Below are 25,349 nucleotides of genomic sequence, written 5' to 3'. Positions count from 1 at the left end.
ATATGTGGGTCATTACATTGTATTTCTCTTTCTGACCAGCGGGCTACAGTACCACTTTTAAAATAAAACTTGTGTCAAGATTTGAGGAGCTTCTAGGTACTGCACCAGTACATTGTTGCAACATACAACAGGACAACCCATACATGCACTTAACAGCAGTGCAGGTTTTTTTTTTTTCACAAATTCATCTCGCACCAATGCATGGAATAGCTCAGTATATGCATTGGGAGTTTCTTAATGGTGAGTAAGGGGAAACCTTACTGTGAAGGTGAAGATGAGAGGGGTAACTTCTTGCTGTCCAGGTATAATTGTTAATTCTCCTCCAGTTTGATTTCAGTATTAAAACTAACATTAAATGTCTATCTTAAGTTAGCTCAAATTAACTAAGAAGCTTGGCAACGGAGAGGTTGGCAAGAGGTTAATGATCACCTAGGGTATTTGTTTTTCATGTCTTTAATTGTTACTGCGTGTTGCATAGCAATCATGGGGGCGCAAACTGAATGTATACAGGAGGAGTAGGTAGCAATCTAGTTGGAATACATTATATACTATTGTGTACAGGTTTGTTTCCCCAAGACATACATTAAATAAAAAAAAAACTCTCAAAGAGCTCCTTTGTGTGTGTGGTAATTATGCCCCCCCCCCCCCCCCCATACCATGAATATAATGTAGCATCAGATTGAATGCTTTCTAAACAGGCATTGTTACACTGACAGGGGTGCTGATGTAACACATTCCATGCTTAATTCCCAGTTATAGAAGTAGCTCTAACACTTTTTATAAAGGCTTATATGGTATATGCGCCTCTGACTGTATAATATGTATTCAAAGTTTAACAATCTGTTCTTTTTCCAACAGCTTCCCCCATTCAATGACAAAGTCCCATGTGTCAGTCAGTCCTCTGGTAAGGTTACGTTTTTGTTTTAAATCTACTATATTACAGTGTAAACCCTTTACAGTAGTATTCTGATTAAAGGGGGCTAACCTGCTTTCAAAAGGTTTGATCTACAGTTACGTTCGGCAGGAATATAATTTGTTTTTGTAATAAATCTCAGGTGTGTGAAACCTGGAATGGCACATACTGTAACCATGTTATATTCAATCAGGGTTATGAACTTGCTTATGGATAATCATTTTACTTAGCCTAAAGTAGTACATTTCCTTTGTCTCTAATGATTTTGATCACAAATCTGTATTTTACATTTAAGACCTTGTCTTCCTCCAACTGTTCCATATATGGATATACTGTAGATTTGTTGTGATGTTTGGGTATAACAAGGTGCCCCTTTTTAAAATGTAGACCCATGTTTAAAAGCAGGTGGATGAGTAAACTTATTGCCTTTTCTGACCTTTTTATAGGGCATGAAAGAGGCTTTGCATGCTAAAGTGCCATTTAAATGTGCTGTGTGCGTACAAAATTGTCACAGGCTTAAAGAATATACTATAGGCTGAAGTCTAAAGGCTATGTAGGTAGGATAGTCTGTGTGCACTTGAAAGTGGTAGAGGTTTTCATGGGAACCCACTGAGGAACAATTCATGGTCACTGATCTATTCTTGGGGTATGTCTATCTGTATCTAATCTCTCTCTTCCCAATCCACACAGGAGAGGATTATCAGTGTATCAAGTTTGGGGTGGATGAGGTTATTGATCTGGAGTCCGTTGGACAAAAAGATTCTATGTACAAAGTTTCCAGCACTCTTAACCCCCAGGCTCCCGAGTTCATTCTGGGCAGCCAACCCTCACAGAAAGTCCTGGACAGCTTGCAGGCTGCCAACTCCTGCGGGTTCAACTCCATTGACTGCCAGCACTCTGAGTCCTCTTCTCTGGACAGCAACAGGGTTTGCCAGGGCATGGACATGGACGGGGCTTCTGGCAGCCTGGGGCAGCGGGAGCGGAAAAAGAAGAAAAAGCGACCACCAGGATATTACAATTATTTGGAAGGGTCTAGCAGTAGCAGCAGCAGCAGCAGTGCTCGGGCCCACCCTGAAACACACCTGGTAGTTGGATTGGTCAATGGACATGCACTGAATGCGACTGGCCTTGGCAGCTTGGGACCAGAGGAGGTGGGGACAGCTCTGGGGACAGCTACTGAATTTCCCAGGAGTAGCAGTGGCAGCAGCACTACCACTCCCACTATTATTACTACTACTTCACCCACAACAGTGTCGTCGGTCATCAATCGGAGGACTTATGAAAGCCCTGATGACGCTATTTTTGACTTCATGAGTGGAGCCATATCATTATCGGACAGTAACAACGCAGCCACCTCCTCTTCCTCCTCCCAGAGCAGCGGGGTGGTGGAGGGAGGCAGGACTGCTGAGCAGCGGCCCGAGCCTTGCGCTATGGGGAACACCAAACTGCTATTTAGCGGAAGGGACAGTCCTAGTCCCACTCCTCCCTCTTCCTTAATGAGGACATCGCTTCCACAGGAATCTTGCGTTGTTACTGCTTCCTCTGCTGCTAGTGTTAACACAGGCAATGACACAGCTCGTACTGCTACTAGTACTACTACTGATGAGGAGGAGGAGGAGATGGTCAGCTCTGTTTCCAACGGGCAGGTGGTTGCTGAGACTTCTGGCTGTGGGGAAGCACAACAGGACTCAACTGAGCCACTGCAGCAACAATTTCAGGCCCCTGAAGCCTCTGATGCCGATGCAAAGCTAGCAGAAGATCTGGGTTTGTCTGCTGCTCCACAGGCAACATCAGAAGGTGGTACTGCAGCCAACCCCCCTGCCAAATCCTGGGCCAGCCTCTTTCACAATTCTAAGCCCTCTCCGGGTGGGCCAGTGGCTTACGTGGAAATAAAAAGCATACCACCCTCCTCCACTGCCACTGCCACTGCCAATACCCCAGCCGCAGATCAGGCACCTGGAGAGATTAAAGAGAGCCCTGTTCATGTGTCTGAGGATCCCATGGCCCCTAAGCTGGCAGGTAGAGTACCCTGGGAAATGAGGGTTAAATACACACCCCTTTTATAAAAAGTAGCACGTGATAGAAAATTAGGGCTGATCCTAGAATTTGGGGGTTTCTTGCCCAGCCTCACCTTGATGTGTTTTTTCTATGGTTTTCAAAGGTTTTGTTTTTTGTACGCAGTTACATTTTTTTGACTTTTTTGTCTTTTTATACTGTATTGGTGTCCCATGTGTTCAGATTTTTTAAATATAATTTCTTATCCTGCTGTCTGGTTAAAACCAAAGGTCAAAACATCAACTTATCAAGCTTTAAAGAACTGTATTTGATCTGCATTTTGTGAGTACAGTTGTCCATCATGCATCCAACTGCGTTGGGACCAGAGTAAGGGCAGATATGTAAAAAGTCAATTAAATTAATCCTGTTTTAAATAACATTATACATAGCTGTAACAATTACTATATTCACACAATTATTGTTTTGAGATTCCACTTTTATTAGGGAGCTCCCCTAAATACCTTGTTTAGAAAGATACAAGGTATTAAAGGGCACATAAGGAACTTTATTTTATTGTGTACGTGTTCCCATGTGTTGCTACAACTGTATAAGTAAGGTGTGTGTGTGTGTGTGTGTGTGTGTGTCTGTGTGTGTGTGTGTTTTAACCCTTTGCGGTCCTTTGTCGGACCAGGTCCGACATTGCAATTATTCCTATCAGGTACGACATCATCAAAAAGACGCAAAAAACAGGTTTTTAGTCGTTTTTTCTGCGGCAAAAACCAAGAAAACCATTCAATGGCCGTGTGGGAGCGACAGGAGCCGAGACAAGCCGAAAAAATAAATAAAGGGCGTATCTCATGAATAGTCATACTTGCCCCTGGCATCAGATAGGGACGGTCATAAGGAAACAAGCTGGATGGTACTGCATCAGCGCTCAGAGAATATCATGGACATTTGCAGAGCTTTTTTGAGATGTTATAGTAATAAAATAATGACTTGGATCGCATTATTGTGGCATTTGGTGATAAAATTAGTGATCAGGAGATGATTGATCGGTATGTACGACTATTATTAATATTATTATTATTTTTATTATTATTATTATTATTATTTATTTCTTAGCATATGTGAAAGCAATAGCGAACGAAAGGGTGGGGCGGGGCTGGAGATGCCTAGTGAGTGCTTTGTTGATATGCAGGGCCTTTTAAACCCGTTTGACTGTGGGGGGGGGGGGGGAATACTTTTAAACAGCGCGTCTAAAATTAACTGCGGGGGGGGGACCCAATCAATGGAATAAAATGGCTAAATAATACTTTGATGTTTACCTACGAGACTAACAATGATTGGTATGTAAAAGGGTTTGTTGTATCTTAATATAAATTAAACTTGAGTACTATTTACAATATACATTTACACAAAAAAACCCTCTTCATACACAGGGGCTCCTGCCCTGCCACAGTGCTGTATACACTTACATTAGTGTCGGGTAATTTACACAGTAGCAAAATGCTTAGGTTTACGAAAAAAAAAAAAAAACTATCAATTGCAAGCACAACTCGTTTTCGCTTTCCTGTAGCAGTTTTGCATTAGCTCTGTACACATAGGTGACGTTGCTGAAGAGCTTGATCATGGCAGATACGTGATGGATTGCTATACCTAATTGTTCCCTTTGTTTGGTTTCATGTATCATTCTTTAAATACGGTGCTTTCCCTTCTATGTAAGAGTTTTTGAAACGTCATCCTCATTCTGTCTGTAACTGGACTGGAACATCTTTGACAAGAGCTTTTAGGGAGAGTCATGTAACCGTAACAAATTGTATATGGCAGTGGCAAGGATGATGCAGTGTTTGCTGCCTGTTGCATCTGTCATGGCAGAAGACTTGCTAAAACCCACCGCTATTTTAAACCTTTAAAGTACAATCCAACACTTCCTTAGTATTGAACAAGGAGCAGCATAATGGCAATGCTGCACAAAATCAAGCTATTTTGCCCTAACTTAGTACAAGACCATGTTGTTAATTGACAAATAAGAAAGTCACATTATCATCTTTGTATCTTAACCAACATGCAAGGGAATTTATAAATATGTCCAGGCAAACAAATAATGCAGTTTGTCCATCAAATCCTTGCCAAGTGCACATGTGATTAGCTGAGTTTTGGAGAATTGCACTTCTATTCAGCACAGTGTATTGTCTTCTGATTGCAAGTTCTCATTCCTCTTTTGAGAGAGACTGGAATGACCCATACATCATTTTATTACAACAGATAGTGACCCAAATTATGGGAATGTTTTTCCTTTATCTGTAGTTAATCCGTAAAATTAATTGACACTGATTTGATGGAAGGGATCGAGAAACCTCCCTTTGGTCCACTTCAGATGGAATGCCTAATATTTGATGGATAGTAATGTATCCTTAGACCCAGACTGCCACTTCATTTGGGTATGTTGAATAGTGTGTCTGCCACCCATCTAATAGTCAAGTCTCAAAGTACATTTTATTCTTCAATGTGTGTACATGTATATAAAGGCTTGGAGCATGCACAGTTAAACACTTTCCCTGTTAACATGTAATTACCAATTAACTAGTCTGTTTTACTAATGTTGTATATGCTCTTATTTAGTGGTCTGTGTACACAATTACAGTAAATGCACTTTATTTTAAGAAGTTTTATAATGGGCTTGCCTAGTGAACAATTGTGCAAAACTACCTTTCAGATAAACTGCGTACTGCATATACCGGTAAGTGGGATTAGTGCCTGAGAATTATTCAAGTAAACACAATTTTCAAATAAGCAATATGTAGCCACTGTAAGTAGATTGTACTAGTTCTTCGTGTTACTGTAAACAGCTCATCATGTTAAGTTCTTGCCTTGATTTTGTGGAGTTCAGTGGACTCCACAAGGTGGTGCTAAAACAACTTCCTTCAACTTCCTGCTATTTAGTCTTTCCACCCTCCTTGTAGTAGAGCTGATTGCCACATTTTACTAGTTTTGTAGTATGAATGCATGCTGTTGGATGGAGGGTGTACAGCAGGGCTTCTCAAAGTCGGTCCTGGGGACCCCATGTGGCTGCTGGTTTTCATTCCAACCGAGCTCTTAATTACTTAACTAGACCCTTAATTGAAGAGATCATTTGCTTATTTAGACCTTTTTACTTGTTTTCAGCTCTTAAACAGTTGCATATTTCAAGTTAGCTATAACATTTGATAGGTAACTTGAACTGCAACTGTAAGAGCTGAAAACAAATACATGTCTAATTAAGCAAATTATTAGTTCAATTAAGGGTCTAGTTAAGTAATTAAGGTGAAATAAAGGTGACTGTGTGAAAATTATATATATATATATATAATATATATATATATATATATATATATATATATATAATATATATATATATATATATAGGTGTGTGTGTGTGTGTGTGTGTTTTTTTTTTTTTTTTTTTTTTAAAGGCTTTTCTACATGTTGCAGAAAATGAAAGGTAGATTTTGTTTGCAAAGTCATTGTAGTACCGGCATATGATTACCCTGGTCTTTACAACAAGAATATAATGACATGCTCCAGTGTTTTTAAACTATGCACTGATTTCTACTATAGGGTCAAGCATTTGATCATTGTTTAGAACTATAGAAGGAAACTTCCAAGTTTGGTAGTATACTTATCAGGTATCCAGGTAACTTCTGTAGTAATCTGTATTTAAGGATACTGCAACTATTAATAATCCCATACTTATTTTCTCCTCCACAGTTCTAGTATTCTGAATCGACTTGCCTCTTTTTTCACTTTCACAAAGAAAAAGTCTTCTAATATCAAGTCTTGTAATTGCACTTTGCACCTTTTCAGGTATCAATTGTGTTTGCAAAGGGTTTATACCATGTTTCTGTAATTGTTGTACACCAGTAAGAAGTGGTCTTGTACTGTGGCTGCTAAAAGAAATCTACAGATCCATTTAAAAAAAAAGTTTTTTGTTTTTTTTTAAAATCAAGAGTTGATTGAGAATGTGAAGCTGATACACAAGCCAGTATCATTGCAACCAAGAGGGCTGATCAACAAGGGAAACTGGTGCTACATCAATGCTGTATCCTTTCACCATGGCATATAGTAGAGGCAGGCATTTGTACATATGTTTCAATTTCTAGTAATAATCTAGGGGTATATCCAGCCTGTCACACTTGTAACATATTTGGAAAACCAATTTGTTGTATTGTGTTGAAACTCCTCCAATATCTTAATTACGATATGTTACAACAATGCTTGTGTTCATTATGCAAGATTTATAATTACACAGCTGGGAGCCAATGTATAGTAAAAATGTCTTGATGTGATTTAACGTTGGTTTTTTAAAATTTATTTTTAATGCATTTTATGCCCTTTTCCGTGTCAATTTGATTGGCCTACTCATTGTCTTGACACACACATCCACTTAAGGCTGGTTCATAATTCAAACTCCAACCGGAAAATATTACCTATTATATATATATATATATAATTTGGAAAGTCCTACAGCCTTTTCTCATGCCTCTGCGACCTGAAATCGCATGGGGTTGGATGATAAATTTCAACATTTGCTACATGGTCGTGTGCTGGTAACCATCATGGAACAAGACTTTGAGGAACCTTTTAATGGAAGGAGTTAGTAAACATCCATTTTATATAACCCCTCACTTAAAGAAGATAGAGATGCCCAAATAAAAGAAACCACTTTGGTGTGTATTCAGAAAAAAATGTAAAGCCAGATAGAGAACTGTGTGAAGATCAAGAAAACTTTGAAGTAAAGAGTGGAGTTGGGAAGCTCGTGGCCAGGCTTTGTGCAGTTTGACTGCAAGTCTTTCTGCAGGTGTCACTGGCATCGCTGTGTATTTTTGCGTTGAAGTAATGGTCCCAATCTATTTAGCAGATCGTCAAACCTTTCATCTGTCAATCTAAAAATCTGTCGCCGTCACATACCCGCATCTCTCTAATGCTTACAATTCTCCCTTTTGGGTCCGCTGTTGGTTGAGAGGACGAATGTACCAACAACGTTGCTTTTTTATTTTTTTATTTTTTTATTTTTTATCCAAGGGGGACTTTGTTAGCCTATATATTGATGAATAGCTTTGTGCCTTTTGTTGTGTGTTCCCCTTGACTTGCTCTTAAAGACTCTACAGGCTGTGATTGCTTGCCCCCCAATGTATCACCTGATGAAGTCCATTCCGATGTTCAGTGAAACCCAGAGGCCGTGCACTTCGACACCCATGATCGACAACTTGTGGGTATCTTTTCCAAACCTGTCTCCCCAAGCATCCACTTTTCATTTAAAATAGCTGACCCATTTTATACAGTAGTCGTTAGAGCAATGGTACAGCCTAAATGTGTTGGAAACTAGAAATGATCAAGGTCTTGTTGGAGTAGTGGAAATAAACATTGTGCTGGAATACAAGCCATAGTTCATTTACTGTACAAACAAGATTTTTTAAACGACCATTCAACTAAAACAAGAAAAGGAAAAATGGCCAGAATAGCAACTGCTTATTTTAACAACTTAATGTTTTGTGAATTAACTTACATTATTTTATTTTAATAGTGTTCGACTTGTGAATGAGTTCAGTAATATGCCTGTACCTTCCAAGGCAAAACAGCAAGGTAAAGTAACTCCATTCAATTGTGTTCAGACCTGTCTGGATGTGTGCCCCCCCACTCCCCCTTAAAGCTTATTTAACTGTGGTGCTTACCTTTTTAGCTGCCGGAGATAAAATAATGAAAGATGTCCGACCTGGGATTCCCTTTGAACCGACCTACATCTACACACTGCTTACTGTCATCAAATCCAGCCTTTCGGAGAAGGTAAGATACCATATATTTGTTTTATCAACATCTAGTCTAGAAGTAATCTTAATCCAGATGTGTTACTTATTTTGCTTGTTGGTCTTCTGTAGAGCTTTTTCAACTCCAGTGCAGCTTGAACTGAGACAGTTAATCAATACTAGTTCCTGAAGGCTATCGTCTGTCCCTAGATTTAATCTGGCCAACCCTTTTGTGTTTGATCCAGGGTCGCCAGGAGGATGCAGAGGAGTTTCTGGGCTTCATTCTGAATGGACTACATGAGGAGATGTTGTCACTGATAAAGCTAATCTCTCCACAGGAGGAACGTAAGTTAGTAACTCCTACGTTTTTATTTTTGTTTCCGTTCATATTCTTTTGAATGTCAAGAACCTGGCAGGTCTTTGTTTTAGATGCCAAAGGTTACACTGCATTGATTGCTTTCCCTAGAACGATCCAATAAACAAACACGAATGGTGGTTTTGAAACCAAGTTCCTAAATGAGCTTGTTCTAATGTTGTTTTTTTTTATTTATTATTTATGAACAGAAGTTTCTACACTAAATGGTCCAGATTCCCAGCCTGGGTCAGAAGAGAAGGCAGAGAACGAGGAAGGTAGCGAGGATGAGTGGGAGCAAGTGGGACCCAAAAATAAAACTTCCATTACCCGACAGGCAGATTTCATTCGCACCCCTATTACCGACGTCTTCGGAGGGCACATCAGGTAAAACTGCCTTTTTTTAATTCGTCAGCAATTGAAATGACTGGGGTTTTAGGCTGCTAATGTTTTTTCAGTGCTATGAGTTTGCTACCTGCCTGTTGTCACTAGGACACTCCCAGTGGATGTTATGCAACATCATTGCATTATTTATGCAATATTAGTATATAGTCTTAAAACAGCTAGATCGTGTTTTAATTGCATAACAAACTGACACTTTAACCTTGATATTAACCAAACCCAACTGGTTATGTATATAAAAAGTGTGCTTATTTTCTTAAGCTGAGCCGCAGAACTGTGGCACCAGCGGTGACCTTGCCCTTCTTTACATTGGCACAGACTGCTTTTTCATTGGATAGTAAGGGCTGGAAGAATATAGGGCCATCTTTATCTGAGCTTTGGGCTGTTCGCCCATGCTGGTGCTCTGGAGGAAAACCTCAGCATGGGGCACAAAATCTGCTGTTAAAAACAGAATTGCCACTAGCTGCCTTCATAGTTCTACCTGAAGTGCGTCTTGACAAAACTTTTGTTCAGGGGGCAGTAAAGGGATTGTTGTTAAAGCATACATTTATTTAACATATCCCCTGGTGTGATCCCTTTTTGGTGGGTTTGAATGAGGTTGCTGTGTCTATTCTTGGTTTAAAAAAAAAAAAAAGGAAGTTATTTAGGGGCAAATGGGTACAAAAACTAAAACAAATACATTTTTCAGGTCCCGACATACAGGTACATTATACTCAAAACAAACATGCACCAATACATTTTACATGTAAATTTATTTTTTTGTGTCAAGGTCTGTGGTTTACCAGCAGAGCTCGAAGGAGTCGGCGACACTGCAGCCCTTCTTCTCACTGCAGTTGGACATTCAGTCAGAGAAGATCCGCACAGTGCAGGAGGCTCTGGAGACGCTGGTGGCGCGCGAGTCTGTTCAGGGATACACCACTAAAAGCAAGCAGGAGGTGGGAATCCAGAACTCTCTCTTCCTTCTCACTCCAGCAGGGGTGTGTGAATCACTTACTAGGGTCTTAATGCTATTCACGTGTGTGTGTGTGTAATATATAGTATGTGTACTATATGGATTAATTTCCTGACTAGTGACAGGAGGCTCATCAAAACTACAAATGCCACAATTCCTTGCACTACGCAAAAATATAAACTCTAAAACAAGCTGTGTTATACAACATCTTTATTTATAAATGCAGTGCTTGCATGTTAATGGACCACTGATTTTACTAATGCTTTTTTTTTTGTAACACAATTAAACTGATTTCCTTCCTGTTTCCTGTTCCTTCCTGATGTTTTGACACAACAAATGTCTATTCAAAAACTGCTTGGTGTTGTATTGCTACTCCACAAGCAGGGGGCACATTTCTATGGAAAATCATTAATAAACTAAGGGAACATCTGTAGGCCAGCTGTAAAGTGCTTTTTTAAAATTTATTTTAGTTACTCATTCATTTGTGTTTTTTTCCTTAAACAGTGTGTCTTATTACCTGGCTTATAATTTAGTTTTGCATCTGGTTTAGATCATAGTATTTTGCTCAACTAGAAGAACTTCATACCCTGTGGTACATTTAGGTCTATTATAATTGAGGAACAATGTCCAGGTGGACATGGCAAACAGAATTTCTCTTTGCATGCATGTAGAGAGACAGTGTTTGGGAGGGGTGTTGGCTGATTTTAACGGCACACAGGTTTCGTGGTGAACTGGAATTCAATTACTGTCATTTATACCGCTGCTTAGCTTGCCCTGTGAAGGCCCTTTCTCAGTATAAAAAAAAATTGTGTGTGTAAAGCTCTGCAGTGTTCTTTGCTACTGCTTGTTCTGTACCTGCTTTGTGCATAACCAGAGGGCTTGAGTGTTCTGTGCTGGAAGAACCCCTTACTATGAACTTCTGCTTTTTCAGTAAGTAGAAGCATTTAGTCTTTCAAGGCAGTGGTCAGAGTTAAGGATAGGGTGGAACAGTATTGTCTTAGTGGTTGGAGCTGTGGATTTGGCAGCCAAAATGATATGGTTGGCTTGGGGGAAAAAAGCTCAATTACTGAAGTAGTTGAGAAGGTAAGATGCCCCCTGACATTATTGCTCTTCCGTTCTATGTATATTAACTTTAAATGAGCAGTTGGTCAAGAATGTGGTATTGTGAAGACTTTCATATTCATGGGTTTTTTTGTGTTTTTGTTTTGTTTGTTTGCTTGTTTTGTGTTAGGTTGAGATCAGCCGGAGAGTTACTTTGGAAGAGCTTCCCCCCGTATTGGTCCTGCATCTTAAGCGGTTTGTTTATGAGAAAACTGGAGGGTGCCAGAAATTGATTAAGAACGTAGAGTACCCTGTTGATCTGGAAATCAGCAAAGGTACTTTCTTTTTTTTCTAATGCCTTGTCATTTTTAATTTACCTTTTTAAATTTGACCTATGATGTCTGTTTAGATTTAACACTGTGTTTAAGTGTCCAGCAGAACCTGTAGTGCAATATCTATGCAACATACAAAGCAGTCCTTGTTAGTTGTACTACTGATGCTCACTAAACTGTCAGTCGGGAATAAAGAATTCCTTTGACTGGGGGTGGTGGGAGAGACATTATGCATAAGTTGGTGTTTAGGTTTGATAGGTCTGTTTACACCAAAAAAAAACCCTTGAGGTAAGTGTCTGTGAAACTATTGCTGAAGCGCAATGATAAATGTCCCGTAAGTTGGATTGAAATGGGTTAAACAATTTAGACCCACATGGACTACCAGATGATGCATGCAGTGCATAAAAAGTAGTTGGTATCCTGTTTTTAAAACAATCTTTAGTAAGGCTAGAATTGCCACAGAAATTGTTCATTTGAATAGTCTGAAATCACAGAAATGGATGTAAAAACACATTTGATTATGCACTTTGTTTATTTCTATCAAATAGTGTTATGCACTGAAGTGGGCTTGCATGTTAAAAAAATATTTGTATCATACAATGCAGTGTACCCAAGTAGTCGTCTGTTAAATAAATACTCACTTTCTCCAAAACGAATCATTGGTAAACAAAATACTTCAGACTGCTGTTGAACATATTTCCGGTGGATAAAACATTTCGCTCTTAGTTTTGAACGTTCGGTTGACAACGGGACGTAAAATCAACATAGTGAAAAAAAAAAAAAGCAGTAGCCACTACCCGCCAGTGTGGGTGGTAAGATTGCGAGACGTACCAGTCACGAAATTTATCCGCATTTGGCAGGTGCTAATTTTATGCCTTGGACTGTTGTAGGACAGGTGTGTGTGTGTGGGTGGGGGGAAGGGAAGAGACATCAAGGCAGCCTATGTTTTCCTGCTAAAAGTATAAAATACATCTTGTTTGTTTAAAAAGAGAAACTACCTGCCAACATTTCACCCCACTTGGACCTAGTTAAGACATTTTGACATGGATTTTAGGTCAAGCATGGACTTTTTAAAATACACGCATGAATTAGTGTATAACAAACTATTGATTTGTTAACTGTAATTAAATGGCCTTTTGGGGGCACCAGTGTAGTATAAGTATATTCCCTGCTGGCTGCTGTTTTGGTGCCCATGCAACCCGTTCTCAGAGTGCTGTGTACTTGTTTTTTCAGGGCATATCTGTTGCTTATAACAATGGATTCTAATGTAAAATAGTCTAATAATAATAATGAATTTTGTTTTCTTGTTCCTTCCAGATCTCTTCTCGCCAGGAGTGCGAAGCAAGATTTTCAAAGGGCAACGATCCTACAGGCTCTTTGCAGGTATATACATTTGGTTGCTTTTTTATTTACTGGTAATTTTATGTAGTACAGTAATCCGTTGTATATCCCCCCCTAGCAGTTTATCTGCCTTGATTTAATCTCTTCAGCAGCGTTAGTTTATTATTGAACAGACAAGATTAGTTCAGAGGTTGTAGGTCCTACCAAAGTTTTCATACACTTTTCTGGAAAGATTTGTGCCTAAAGACACTCACTCTTGCGATGTCACATTTGAAAAGATTGAGTAAACCATTTGAATTTAAGTTTGAGTTATAAGATTACAAAACAGTACTGTATAAGTTGTGAACGATTCGCTAGTGGTGCCAAAAAGGTGTTTAAGTGAAATTCCTGTTCCTTTAGACGGAGCATTTACAATGAGGGAAATCAATTTCCCCACAAGGGTGTTCTCTTAGGCGAAGTGTTCCTATATGCGGAGACTACTGTACCTAACTTACATCAATAAAATGTCTGGCTATGTTGCATTAGTTTATCATTTTAAAGCAACAGTTCAATGTAGTATTAGAAATGGGTGACTCCTATACCAAGGGGACACATTGTAGGAAGTGGATAATGTGAGAGGAAGTGTTTTTTTTTGGGGGGGGGGGGGGGGGTGCTTCTCGGTATGAAATAATGGACCTTACTTTGAGAGCAGTCCTCGGTTAGTTATTGTTTCTTAACCACCCAGCTGCTTATCCCGCGATTTCCACGTGGAGTGCATAAGAGTCCAAATTTGTCACTCCCGTGAGAATAGCGTGTAGGCTCTTTATAAGTGCATCTGCAAAGCTGAACATGTCTTTAACGTGCATCAATGAAACAATAAGAAAACTATTTTACTGGCAGATGGCAGCAGTCCCTAAGAAGTGTGCTTTATGGACCGGGTCATCTGTATACACACAGCTGAGAGTAAAAAATGGATGCCTGTGTATCTACAGAGAAATCTCCTTGTTTTATTCTTTATTTGTTGGTGTTACAGGTTATAAGAAGCCTTGTCACGTTTGGTAACACCGTGTAACAATTTTTTATTTTTTTTTGTTCCTGGGTAGTAAGTGTTATTTCCTAATTGCTTATGCCTCAAAAGTATAGAAAATGGCTATTATTCCCCACAAAATTTGCTTTTGTGACCAGGACAGTGATATTTTGAAATTTACCTATTTTCCAGAACATTCCAGATAGATTCAGTGCTGAGTAAACTTGGAGTAACTTCTAGAACTTTCCAGTAATAAAAATAGTAGCATAAATACAGGGGCCTTAAGCCCACCAGTTCAGTTTAGTTCCAGCTGCCTAAGTGGATACATATCTGCATTTTTCTGAGATGGCATCAAGAGGCTGCAAGCATCCGGCAGACGCATTTTGCTATGTCTGCGGCCAATTTATCAAGACGAGCGAAAAAGTACTCCGTGGAAGCATCTGCTAAGATGTGTGAGGCCTACAAGGCATATTTTGGCATGCCTGTCGGGGATCAAGACAAACCCTGGGCACCTCATTTCACCTGCGAGCACTGCAAAAAAACTCTGGAAGGTAAGATGGACAATTGTTGCTCGGAATTTTATGTTATAAAATTTGTTAATTTTTTAAATTGTAAAAGTTTTTAATTTTAAAATGTTTTACAATTTTCAATGTTATTGAAAAAATATATCATATATGAAAAATGTTGCGAGAATCTCTTACACATTAGTCATGGGTGAAATAAATGTATTTTTGTAGGATGGTACAGAGGGGAAAAGAGAGCCATGAAGTTCGCTATCCCAAGAATTTGGTGGGAACCCACTGACCACTCAAGCAACTGCTACTTCTGCATGGTGGACCCTTCCAAACGTCGGACTGGCAAGAATGCACCTGCTATCACGTATCCGGACCTTCCTTCATCCATCGCCCCGGTGCCACACTGCCATGAGCTCCCAGTACCCACTCCTCCGGAGAGAGAGCAGCCATCTTTAGAAGAGAGCAGCAAGTCAGAGAGCGAGGAAGACGTCCAGATGACAATTTCAGAGGTGGAGCTGAGGAGAGAAACCCATACTACCCCAACCAAAAAGACCTCAACGACTTGATTAGAGATCTTGGTCTCACCAAGTCCAATGCCGAGCTTTTGACGTCTAGGCTCAAGCAGTGGAACTTGTTGGATGAAAGTGTGCAAGTCGCAGATCAGAGGAAGTGTCACCAACCTTTTTCCAGCTTCTTCACCCGTCAAGATGGGCTCTGCTTTTGCCACAATGTGACCAGTCTGTTCGAGGCAATCGAAATGCCTGTAACCAGAATGAGTGGCGCCTCTTCATTGACAGCTCATCCAGGAGCCTCAAAGCCGTGCTGCTCCATAATGGTAACAAGTACCCGTCTCTTCCCCTGGCTCACTCGGTGCACCTCAAAGAGGATTACAACAGCATCAAGACCTTGCTGGACGCCTTGAAGTATGATGAGTACGGCTGGGAGGTCATAGGAGGCTTCAAAATGGTGGCATTCCTGATGGGTCTCCAAGGCGGTTTTACCAAGTTTCCCTGCTATCTTTGCGTTTGGGACAGCAGGGACACCAAGGCGCACTTCCACAGGCTGGACTGGCCACAGTGGACCGAGTTCTCTGTGGGGATGAACAATGTCAAGTGGGAGCCACTGGTGGACACTCGGAAGGTGCTGATGCCACCACTGCACATCAAATTGGGCCTTATGAAACAATTTGTCAGAGCTCTAGATAAGGAGTCGGCAGCCTTCAAGTACCTTCAAGACTTCTTCCCTAAGCTGCCTGAGGCAAAGGTCAAAGCCGGTGTCTTCGTCGGACCACAGATAAAGAAGATCCTGGAATGCAATGAATTCCCCAAGAAGCTCACTAGTAAGGAGAAAGCGGCTTGGAACAGCTTTGTCGCAGTGGTTCGGGGCTTCCTGGCCAATCACAAGGCCGAAAACTATGTGGAGCTGGTTGAGACTCTGGTGAAGAACTACGGCACAATGGGCTGTAGGATGTCCCTCAAAGTCCATATCCTTGATGCTCATCTTGATAAATTCAAGGAGAACATGGGAGCGTACTTGGAGGAGCAAGGCGAGCGCTTCCACCAGGATATACTGGACTTTGAACGCCGCTTTCCAAGGACAGTATAACGAGAACATGATGGGAGACTATATTTGTGGGCTAATTCGTGAAAGTGATTTACAGTATAATCGTAAATCTCGAAAAACTACTCACTTCTAAATCCTTTGTAGTCATTTTTGTATTACTTTAGTATAAATACATGTTAATTTGGATTCATATGTTGTTTTTTTCGGACTTTATGTGAACGAAAAGACACATTCACCCGTTTTCTTATTGGAAATAGGTAAATTTCAAAATATCACTGTCCTGGTCACAAAAGCAAAGTTTGTGGGGAATAATAGCCATTTTCTATACTTTTGAGGCATAAGCAATTGGGAAATAACACTTACTACCCAGGAACAAAAATTGTGTTACAAGGTTAAAACCACCTGTTTATTTATTGTACAAATAATTCACATAATAGCACTATACACCCGTGCCAGCTGCCATTGGGAAAAAAATATTATTTATATTTATAATGCTGCAGTTGGGGGGGGGGGGAATGTTGTGATCTATATTATAATGCTGCAATTGTTAACACATTGTTGTTGTTTTGTTTAACTTCTATTGAAATACTCTATTTCCGCTTATCATAATCACAGTAGTGTGTATTTAAAAAAAAAAAAAAATTTAATGCAAGAATTGTTTTGAAAACTTTCCAAATTGCTTATTGAGGGCTAAGAATGAAAAATCTGCAAAAGACATGGAAATTGCCAAAATAAATGGGTAGCTGGGTGGGTAAACCTCACCACCTTGTGAAGACCTGTAGTTTTATATGCAGACTATCATTTGCATCTGATAGTCCAACAATTTTTTCTCTCCTCTGCAGCATTCATGGCTTATTGAAATGTCCAAATAGACAAAAAAGCTCCACAGTGGATCTAGAGGTCTCGAAACTTTAGTTTGTAATGTAATTTTAGTATGGCAGCTCTTGGAAACAATAACTATAACAATCCAGTAAACTTTCCCTAGATTGAGGCTTTTTATTCCTTTACCCATCTGTGCTGAAGGGACAGAGAGACCGTAGCTAAAATGGCTTAATTTTCTTAGGGGTGTATTCCCCCTGTGCTTATAATTACATGGTGAACTATTAACAGTTGAGTTGTAATCGATCATGTCAGCTGTTACAGTAACATGTAGTGTTTGCCACACTGGTGGTTTCACATCTTTTATCTTGGCATTATATTTTTACTGTTGACATGGCCCTTTAGGGTTATTTATTAAATTTTGGGGGGGGGGGGGGCTATTGTAGGGACTGTTTTTTACTAGCTGATGGTCTTGAATTTATAATAATCAATTAAACACTTGTATACCTATCAGTCCCATCTACTGTTCAAATGCTGTCACTATTGTGAGTGTAGAAATCTCCCGTTTTCAATAGAAGCAAAGTAACTTGCATAGCTTGAGTACACACTTGGTGCAGGTATGTTTACACTTACACAAGGGCTGGGGTGGGGTATTGCTGTCTTTTTAAATCCTGAGTGACTCCTCTTATGCAGTTAACATCTTTGTTCATTGTATTTTGGTAAAGTCAGTACGTTCCAGGGTACTTCACAGTCTCATCTTATGTCTGGGTATATTGCCATTAGAGTTCTTCTAATGTTGGATAAATAACAAGATTTAACAAAGTAAATTAACAGAAGAAATACCTTGTGTTCTGCAAGTGAATGAATACATGCATTCTATTCATTCAAAGCAAATGTAATACAAAACCATTTTAGCATTTAAGAGATGTATGCAGAAATTAGAACTGTTTTTTTTTGTTTTTTTTAAGCAGTGTCCATGCCCATCCAGTCCTCTCTATTTTGCGACTTTCTGCAAAGGTAATCTGTGACAATTGTGCTGAACTGTAGTAGTTCTGGCATTGCTGTCTAGGGAGCTGATTTCAGACCACAATGTGTTTGTCTTGTGACTTGGGTTTGAGCACAGGGCTTGATTTTAAAAAGAAAAGGCATGTGGAAAATGACAGACTGAACTACTGTTAGGACAGCTACAATATTTATATAAAAGAAAACACTATCTGCTCTTGAACTACCCCAATATCAGATCGTACTGTGTTTTGTATTTGCTCTTATTAGGACTGAAGTCATTGTATTTTGTATCTTGCTCTTAATTGTACTGTAATTATTTGTTTTTTATATACAACTGTAAGTTGCCCTGGGTAAGGGTGTCTGCTAAGAAATAAATAATAAAAAATAATAAAAGGGCTTAATGAATCCCCTGTGGCTGGCAGGATGGAGGGAAGGAAAGTGTACTTTTTCCAGCAGGCTTGCAGCAAGAGGCTGTGTTGATATTTAACATGTGCTAACTGCAGGACCTCTGGCCCAATGTCAACACCATCTACAGAGGAACTCAGCACTGTTTGCTCTGCAAAGCTAACTTGCCATCTGTTAGACTGTGTGTGTGTGTGTGTGACAAGAACAATGTAAGAGGAGGGGAAGGGACGTACCTTACTGAAGAATATAAAAAGCTGTGGCCTCTTTTACTCAAACCCTTTTGTTTTTTATAGCTTTGTACTTTCCCTACCTATTAACATGTGTCCCTACCTATTAACATGTATGACCAGGAATAAAATGACATCGTCTTTTTTAAAAGTATCTCATGGGAGGTAGGAAAGAACAGGCAAATAATACAGTTGCACAGATTATGCATCAATATTTACACTGCCATCTACATACAATAAAAGATTGAAAAAATACTTGTATTAAATACAAAGGCACTTCGATAATAGCCGGAAAATAATTGCCAATGTTTCCATTTTGATATTGAATGGTTTACAACAAAAATCTTTACTACGTAACAGATTTTTCATCATGAAATAACGCTACATTTATTAATGGTTATGTAGTACCCATCCTTATACTGTATATTAATGTGTTTTTTTTTTTCACAGTTGTTTATCATCATGGGAACAGTGCTACTGGCGGCCATTACACCACGGATGTCTTCCATATCGGTCTTAACGGCTGGCTGCGCATTGATGACCAGGCAGTGAAAGTGATCAACCAATACCAGGTGGTGAAGCAGACTGCCGAGCGCACAGCATATCTGCTGTACTACCGCCGCGTCGACCTGCTGTAAAGCTCTTAAACGAAAACAAATTGCAACTAAACAAGAACACAGCCCAACTTCTCTTGCAAGACCCCCCCCCCCCCCTGCTTTTCCAGAGAGCCAGCTTTTCCAATGCCTTTATCCTTTTATCTTTTTGAAAAATGAAGAAAAAAAGACTTGCCTGAAATGGCTTTCTTTGTCCTTGCAGCACTGGGTTTTAGAAAAAAAAGAGATTGAGTTGGAATGGAGATTGATGGAGTAAAAGGACACTCATTCCATCTTTTCATCCCCCAGCCTTGAGTTCTGGGAACTTTTAAATAAATAAATAAATAAATAAATAAAAAATAAAAAAAATTTAACCAGGCAAGGCTCCAAAAAGTTGGACTGGTGAAAAGTATATATTTTTTTGTTTTAATGAGGACGCAATGCCGTTCTGCAAGGGGAGTTGACACAGTCCAATTGATTTGCATTTTCCACCTCTTCAATTTGCCTAGTGCAAAAGAACTCTGCACCAGCAAACAAACTTGTGTAGATCTTAATGTATGAGTACTCGAGTGCTTGTCTCCTGACTCGGAGTTCCTCACCACCTCTGCCCCCCCCCCCCCCCCCCCCCTCTGCTTTTTAATCTAGGTGACATTTGAGCCATTGAAAGAAGATAAATGTTACTGTGTGCTTGAAACAATGCTCATGTCTTTGTTTGAGAAAGCCTCTGGTTTATGGGTGTAGAGTTAGAATGATGAAAATCTAAAATAAATGCGCTTTAGGATTTAAAAAGGCTTACATGCACGTAAATAAAGTAGACGTGCAGTGCAATGTTTTTGTGGTTTAACAAAGACAAAAAAAAATAAAATATCTGGAGGAGATGGGTAATTGACACTTTCACACTCCCTGGGGAGTTCTAATAAGAATGATGCTTTCTGTGTACACAAGCTGGAGAAAAACCAATGAAGATTGTAATATTCCATAATAAGCCTGCCTTTGTTTACTTTTTGTCATTACATTTTTTTCTCCTCCCATAATGTTTAAGGTTTAACTGTACACAGTTCTGTGATACTTGTAGAACTCAAGTGGTCGCCCATCCAATAAAGTCACAGAGTTGGTTTAAGAGTGTTTTTGGTTTACTCCATGCATCCTCATGCTTCAAACTTGTCCTAGTTTAGATTACGAATTTGTCATTTAGTCATGGCACTGCAGGGTTTTTTTCTTTACTTCAATTTCATCTTTACATTATATAAATTGTTTAAACTGTTGCCCTTTCTACAATGCAGTGACCAATTTGCAAGACATGCATACCTCCTAAAAGCACATAAAACAAGATCATCACATTGTTTTGGATTTTAGCCATTACGTATTTACTAATTTGTATTCATTTTTAAATTTCAATCTATATCAAAGTAAAAAATGATTTGTGGTTCCTAATGTTCAGTGATTCTTTTCTTTTGCCCAATCACGTATTTATGTGTATACTTCGTGCATTAGATTACATTTGGAACATTTATCCATGGTTCGAAATCAGTTTCATGCACAATAAGAAGTTTACATTGTTCAAGTCCACATTTTTTACAAAAAATGCAGTGTTTCAAAAGTTGAATCCCTTAAAATGAATATTCATCTCAGTGTAGTTTGTATATTTTTGAAATGTAAACTGCTTGTCGCTGCAGTGTGTGGACTGGTCACCTTTGTATTAAAGTATTAAATGGAACATGTTTGTATTAATCCATGAGAGAACCATCAAGAGAGATGGGTTGTTTTGAGAACTTTAATTGGCCAACAAATAAAACAAAGTACACAAACTTTTGGATGCATACAACATTGTATAGTGTACTTCTTGTCAGATTATATATTGTATTGGACTGTCAGAATAATTGAGATACAGTATGAAGATCCAGCTCTGCTTGACTGTAGCGCGTGCCATCGTCTCCTTTTTCATAAGCACTAAAACAGTCAAACATCACTATCTGTTCCAGCTATAAAACACTTAATTCAAGAACCATTTGGTGATGTACAATGTGCTGGGTTGTGCTTTTGGTCTTGTATCACAATGCAAGAAGATGTGTAAAGAAAGTATCATGATCTGTCAATACACGATGAATCCTTACACCCCTATTTTTGTTATATACATTGACGGCAAGTCTTTTTTTTTGTTTTAACATTTCAAGTCGTTCAATGAAAGCACTTAACCCCCTTATTTAAAAATTATGAATGTATTTACTGTCCCGGTATTTCTGAGCTTCATTTTTTACAAGATTTTAGATTTGTAATATACTTTCTGAATTAGGTTTTCGAACAATTACTTTATTGAGAACTTGAATTACTCATTGTAGACTCTTTTTTTTTCTACAGAAACAGTTGATGAGTTAGAGACAGCATAAAATTAGGCTGAAATTTCAGATGGCTCCTTCAGTGCAATAACTATTTTGCAGCAGTACAGCTCATGCTCTTTCTCAAAAGTGAGAATTAAATGGTTAAATCATTACTGCTGTTTCATGTTATCTCCCCCTCCCCAAACCAACATACACTGTAGTGTTTGTGCTGGTTAGAATTAGAGTTGCCTCAGCCAGCAATAATGCCTTGAGTTTTGTAATGCATGCTTTGCACAGGTGAAGGTTTCTATGTGGTCTGCAAAACTAATCCTTATTTGATTAAGTGGGATGCTTTCTCTGCCCTGTTGTTTATTTTGTAATAAATTATTTCTTAATTGAATGGCCCAACCTTGACATTTCCAGTCCAGTTCTCTGGTTATCAATGAATTGATCCAATTTTGCATTCAGACTAGGGCCAAAATCACTTTCATAATTTTTTTCCCCTAGTTGAGGGTGAGTGTTCCACATTGGTTTCATGGATTGTGGAGAGATTGATCTGTTACCAAGCTTAACACCGAATTAGACACCGAATAGTGCCATTAACCATTATTATCAGGTGATGCATGTAATTGACTAGGCCAGAAGTTTAGTTTTGGTAGGTGTACTGTCTTGTGCTTTACCCAAGGCTCATTTACATAGTGTGAAGTTGCCTTTGGAAAACAAATAAGACCCTGTCAAGAATTGTCTTTTATTATGAAATGGTTTGGCCTAATAATTCCAATACTTTGACTAGTTTATCATTTTCAATTTGTATGCTATTACTATATTATAGTATTTGCTTTTAAGGGGAGGGGAGGTATGAAACTAGGTATTTCAGCAATAGCCCCTTTTGTAATAAAAATGTAGTGTCTTGACTGTCGGGGCAATAACTCAACTTATGCAAACAAACAAATCTGTTCTCCTTATGCCAAAAATGTAATTGTATACATAATTAAATTTTATAGAGTAATTGTGCAAGATTAGAGTGTGTTTTAAAGCAGTGTAACGCCTGTGGGCAAACTATAAAATTCCATTGCACAAAGTAGCTATTCAGAAGTAACTTTGTAGAAAGTTTACCTCTCTTAAGTTCCATGGAGAACAGCCTGGTGGAACCACTTGAAGCTAAACCCAACTGTAAGCCCTTGTGTATCTTTACCCAAGTGGTGTTCAGAGCAACAAAAGACAACAGGCACTTTTTTTTTATATTGAGGTCTGGATTTCTTGCACACTGTCTTAGTTAAATTGCAAGGAAATAATAAGGGTCCAGTCTGTGTGGAAAGACATTGTGTCAGACCTTCAATACAAATGATTAGTATTATTACACTTTTGGCCTATAATGTGGGGGAGTGCTATAGATTAATCCATGACTAATAAATTAAATATAGTGAAAGCTATGAAGGGTAAATCTATGTTGCATAAAAAGAGGCATTTATTCTCTTCATCTCCATGGGGAAGACTCAATACCTCCAGCATGTTGTTGTGAAAGATTACCTCATCCCAGGTGCAGTCTCCTGTAGGCCTGCCCTCCAGTGACAGCTTTAGAAACTGCAGGAAACTAAAAATGATTGTAGGGGTGGCTTAAAGACAAAACAACACAACATGTGCTTCCAGTATCGGAGATCTTAACAGATGATTGGAATTTGCAATAATTAAAATACTGTCATTAGTAGAAGGTACATAATTGATCCACTTACTTCCAAGAACAGTTCAGATCAAATAGATTAATCACTTATAGTATGCAATTCCGGCCTCTTTATATTGGTTTTAATGAATGTAAACACTATTGAGGACAATACAGTTTTTTCACAATAAAAGAGCAAATAACCAGACAGACCTGTTTTTAGCCTACAAGTTATCTGCTACTGATATAAAAGATATCGATATTATTTAATTCTCCAGGTTCCATAATATAAGGTTTATCCACTTACTTTATTATTTGCTGTACAGTTGTATTTAATGTCCAACTCCACAAGGAGGCAGTGTGGTCCAGTGGTTGAAGTCCAGGGCTTGTAACCAGAAGGTCACTAGTTCAAATCCCACCACTGACATGGACGGTCATTGGTTTAAATCCCACCTCTGCCACTGACTGACTCCCTGGTTGATCCTGAGCAAATCATTTAACCTCCTTGTGCTCCATCCTGGGGATGAGATGTCAAATCAGTGTCTTGTTGTAAGTGACTCTGCCTATAATGCACAGTTCACTACCTACCTCTGTAAAGCACTTTGTGATGGGGCCCACTATCAAAGGGGCTATATAAAAATAAAGATACTATATTAATGTAAAGATAAAAAAAAAAAAAAAAAAAATCACATTATGCATAATTTTGGCTCTCCCTTAATACACTCATGTTTTCTGTATTTGTTTTGAGAACATAATGGTCCAAGAGGGATCTCGTCTCACTCTTACACAAGAAACACAAGAAGACACAAGCACTCATTGGCTCTGGTCCAAGTGCCTGTACATGTTGACAGCTGTAGGAATCCAGCTCTGGCTCTGAAGCTCATTATGCTAATCAAATTAGGATTGAGCAGCTAAACTAGTTACAGATGGTGCTAAAACTATTTCTATGGTGTTGTTCTCCTTAGTACATCTGCCTATTTAATTTGTTGGGATTTTCATATACACACGGCTGGTTTCACAGACCCCCATTAGCACTAATCTTGGGTTCTTGAAACCAACCTATTTTGTTTATTATTATTTTTATTGGTGGAACCTAGTTTTGCAGTTACCGTAACTAATCTATAGGATTCATTGACCAAAAATTGTCATAGCTTTTAAAGCATGCTAAAAAAAAAGTTTTTTGTTTTTTTTTCCACAGCTTATTGGTATTTTAATAAGGGAGGGTTCTGTAAAATACGCGAGCCATGCTAACATTGCTGTTGTTGTTTTGAGGCATCACCCCAGTTGCAAGCACCAGAAAATGTAATGTGTAAACAATGGGAAATCCCAATAGTCATGTAAAGGGTCAGGGGAAGAGCACAGGTAGAGCAAGGCAAGGAGGGGTACATTCATTCTAATCACATATCAATAGCAGAGGAACACATTTTGCACAGTGGTCCTATAACAGGACAGTGGTGCTACTGCAATTAAGTACATGTGCATCAGTCCATACCATTAAATAAACCACTTTGTAAATTGATTTGTTGGTCCTTTGGCCTCTTTTCCCTTCATGATGCCTGCAACTGTGTACACTGCTGACTCATGAGGCTGTTTTGTGGAGTAATGTGACTACGTGGTTGTTCTGTGGACCTCCATGCAACTAGGCCTGGCTCAACCCCATGCCCTCAGAGGTGAAGGGTAAAGGCATTAACCCTCTCATTCACAACCTAGCTCCAGTTTATAAACTTACAGGTTGAAGTTCTGTAGCAGTAACCTGCAGTCACCACTTTCACTGGGAATTCCGGCTGATTGGCAGCTTTTACTAGAACTCATTGCCTCCTGATTCCAAGATTTGAGACATTTAAACAAGATGTCTTCAAGCCTCAACATGTTTTATTACCTCTGTTTATTCTACTGCTTTCTCGTTCATTGTTCTTAATTATACTGACAGGCTTTTCTTGTTAAGGAAACATCTCAAAAGAACTTTGCTGTAAAACAAAAATGTTTTCCATAGATAAAGTGTTGGAACGGACTGCAGTGTTAAGAGAGAGAAACAGAATGAAATGAGAGCTTTATCGTACAGTGAGTCCACTTTGACTTGCTCTCCTATCAGCTCTTGCATTTATTTACATTCCATCCCCTGCCTAA

General features: G+C 39.0%; 1 protein-coding gene across 2 annotated transcripts in view; it reads left to right on the top strand.

The window, feature by feature from the left end:
- LOC117425712 (ubiquitin carboxyl-terminal hydrolase 10) overlaps positions 1 to 20,364 on the top strand; it is a 29,156-nt gene extending 8,792 nt beyond the window's left edge. The window contains exons 3-14 of one of the 2 annotated variants that reach the window (XM_034042922.3): positions 859 to 904; positions 1,604 to 2,932; positions 6,895 to 6,986; positions 8,047 to 8,156; positions 8,472 to 8,530; positions 8,628 to 8,731; positions 8,937 to 9,036; positions 9,256 to 9,430; positions 10,215 to 10,380; positions 11,629 to 11,773; positions 13,088 to 13,153; positions 19,102 to 20,364. In XM_034042922.3, coding sequence (XP_033898813.3) covers positions 859 to 904; positions 1,604 to 2,932; positions 6,895 to 6,986; positions 8,047 to 8,156; positions 8,472 to 8,530; positions 8,628 to 8,731; positions 8,937 to 9,036; positions 9,256 to 9,430; positions 10,215 to 10,380; positions 11,629 to 11,773; positions 13,088 to 13,153; positions 19,102 to 19,289 — 2,580 coding nt within the window. In that variant the 3' untranslated portion in view covers positions 19,290 to 20,364. Of the gene's footprint in view, positions 1 to 858; positions 905 to 1,603; positions 2,933 to 6,894; positions 6,987 to 8,046; positions 8,157 to 8,471; positions 8,531 to 8,627; positions 8,732 to 8,936; positions 9,037 to 9,255; positions 9,431 to 10,214; positions 10,423 to 11,628; positions 11,774 to 13,087; positions 13,154 to 19,101 lie in introns of both variants that reach the window. The other variant, XM_058993721.1, reaches the window with a different exon arrangement.
- The last annotated feature ends 4,985 nt before the right edge of the window (positions 20,365 to 25,349 follow it).

This window comes from Acipenser ruthenus, chromosome 20, assembly GCF_902713425.1.
Source record: "Acipenser ruthenus chromosome 20, fAciRut3.2 maternal haplotype, whole genome shotgun sequence".
Taxonomy (NCBI): Eukaryota; Metazoa; Chordata; class Actinopteri; order Acipenseriformes; family Acipenseridae; genus Acipenser; species Acipenser ruthenus.
The sequence above is the reverse complement of the archived record's forward strand: the minus strand, read 5'-3'. Positions and strand labels throughout refer to the sequence as shown.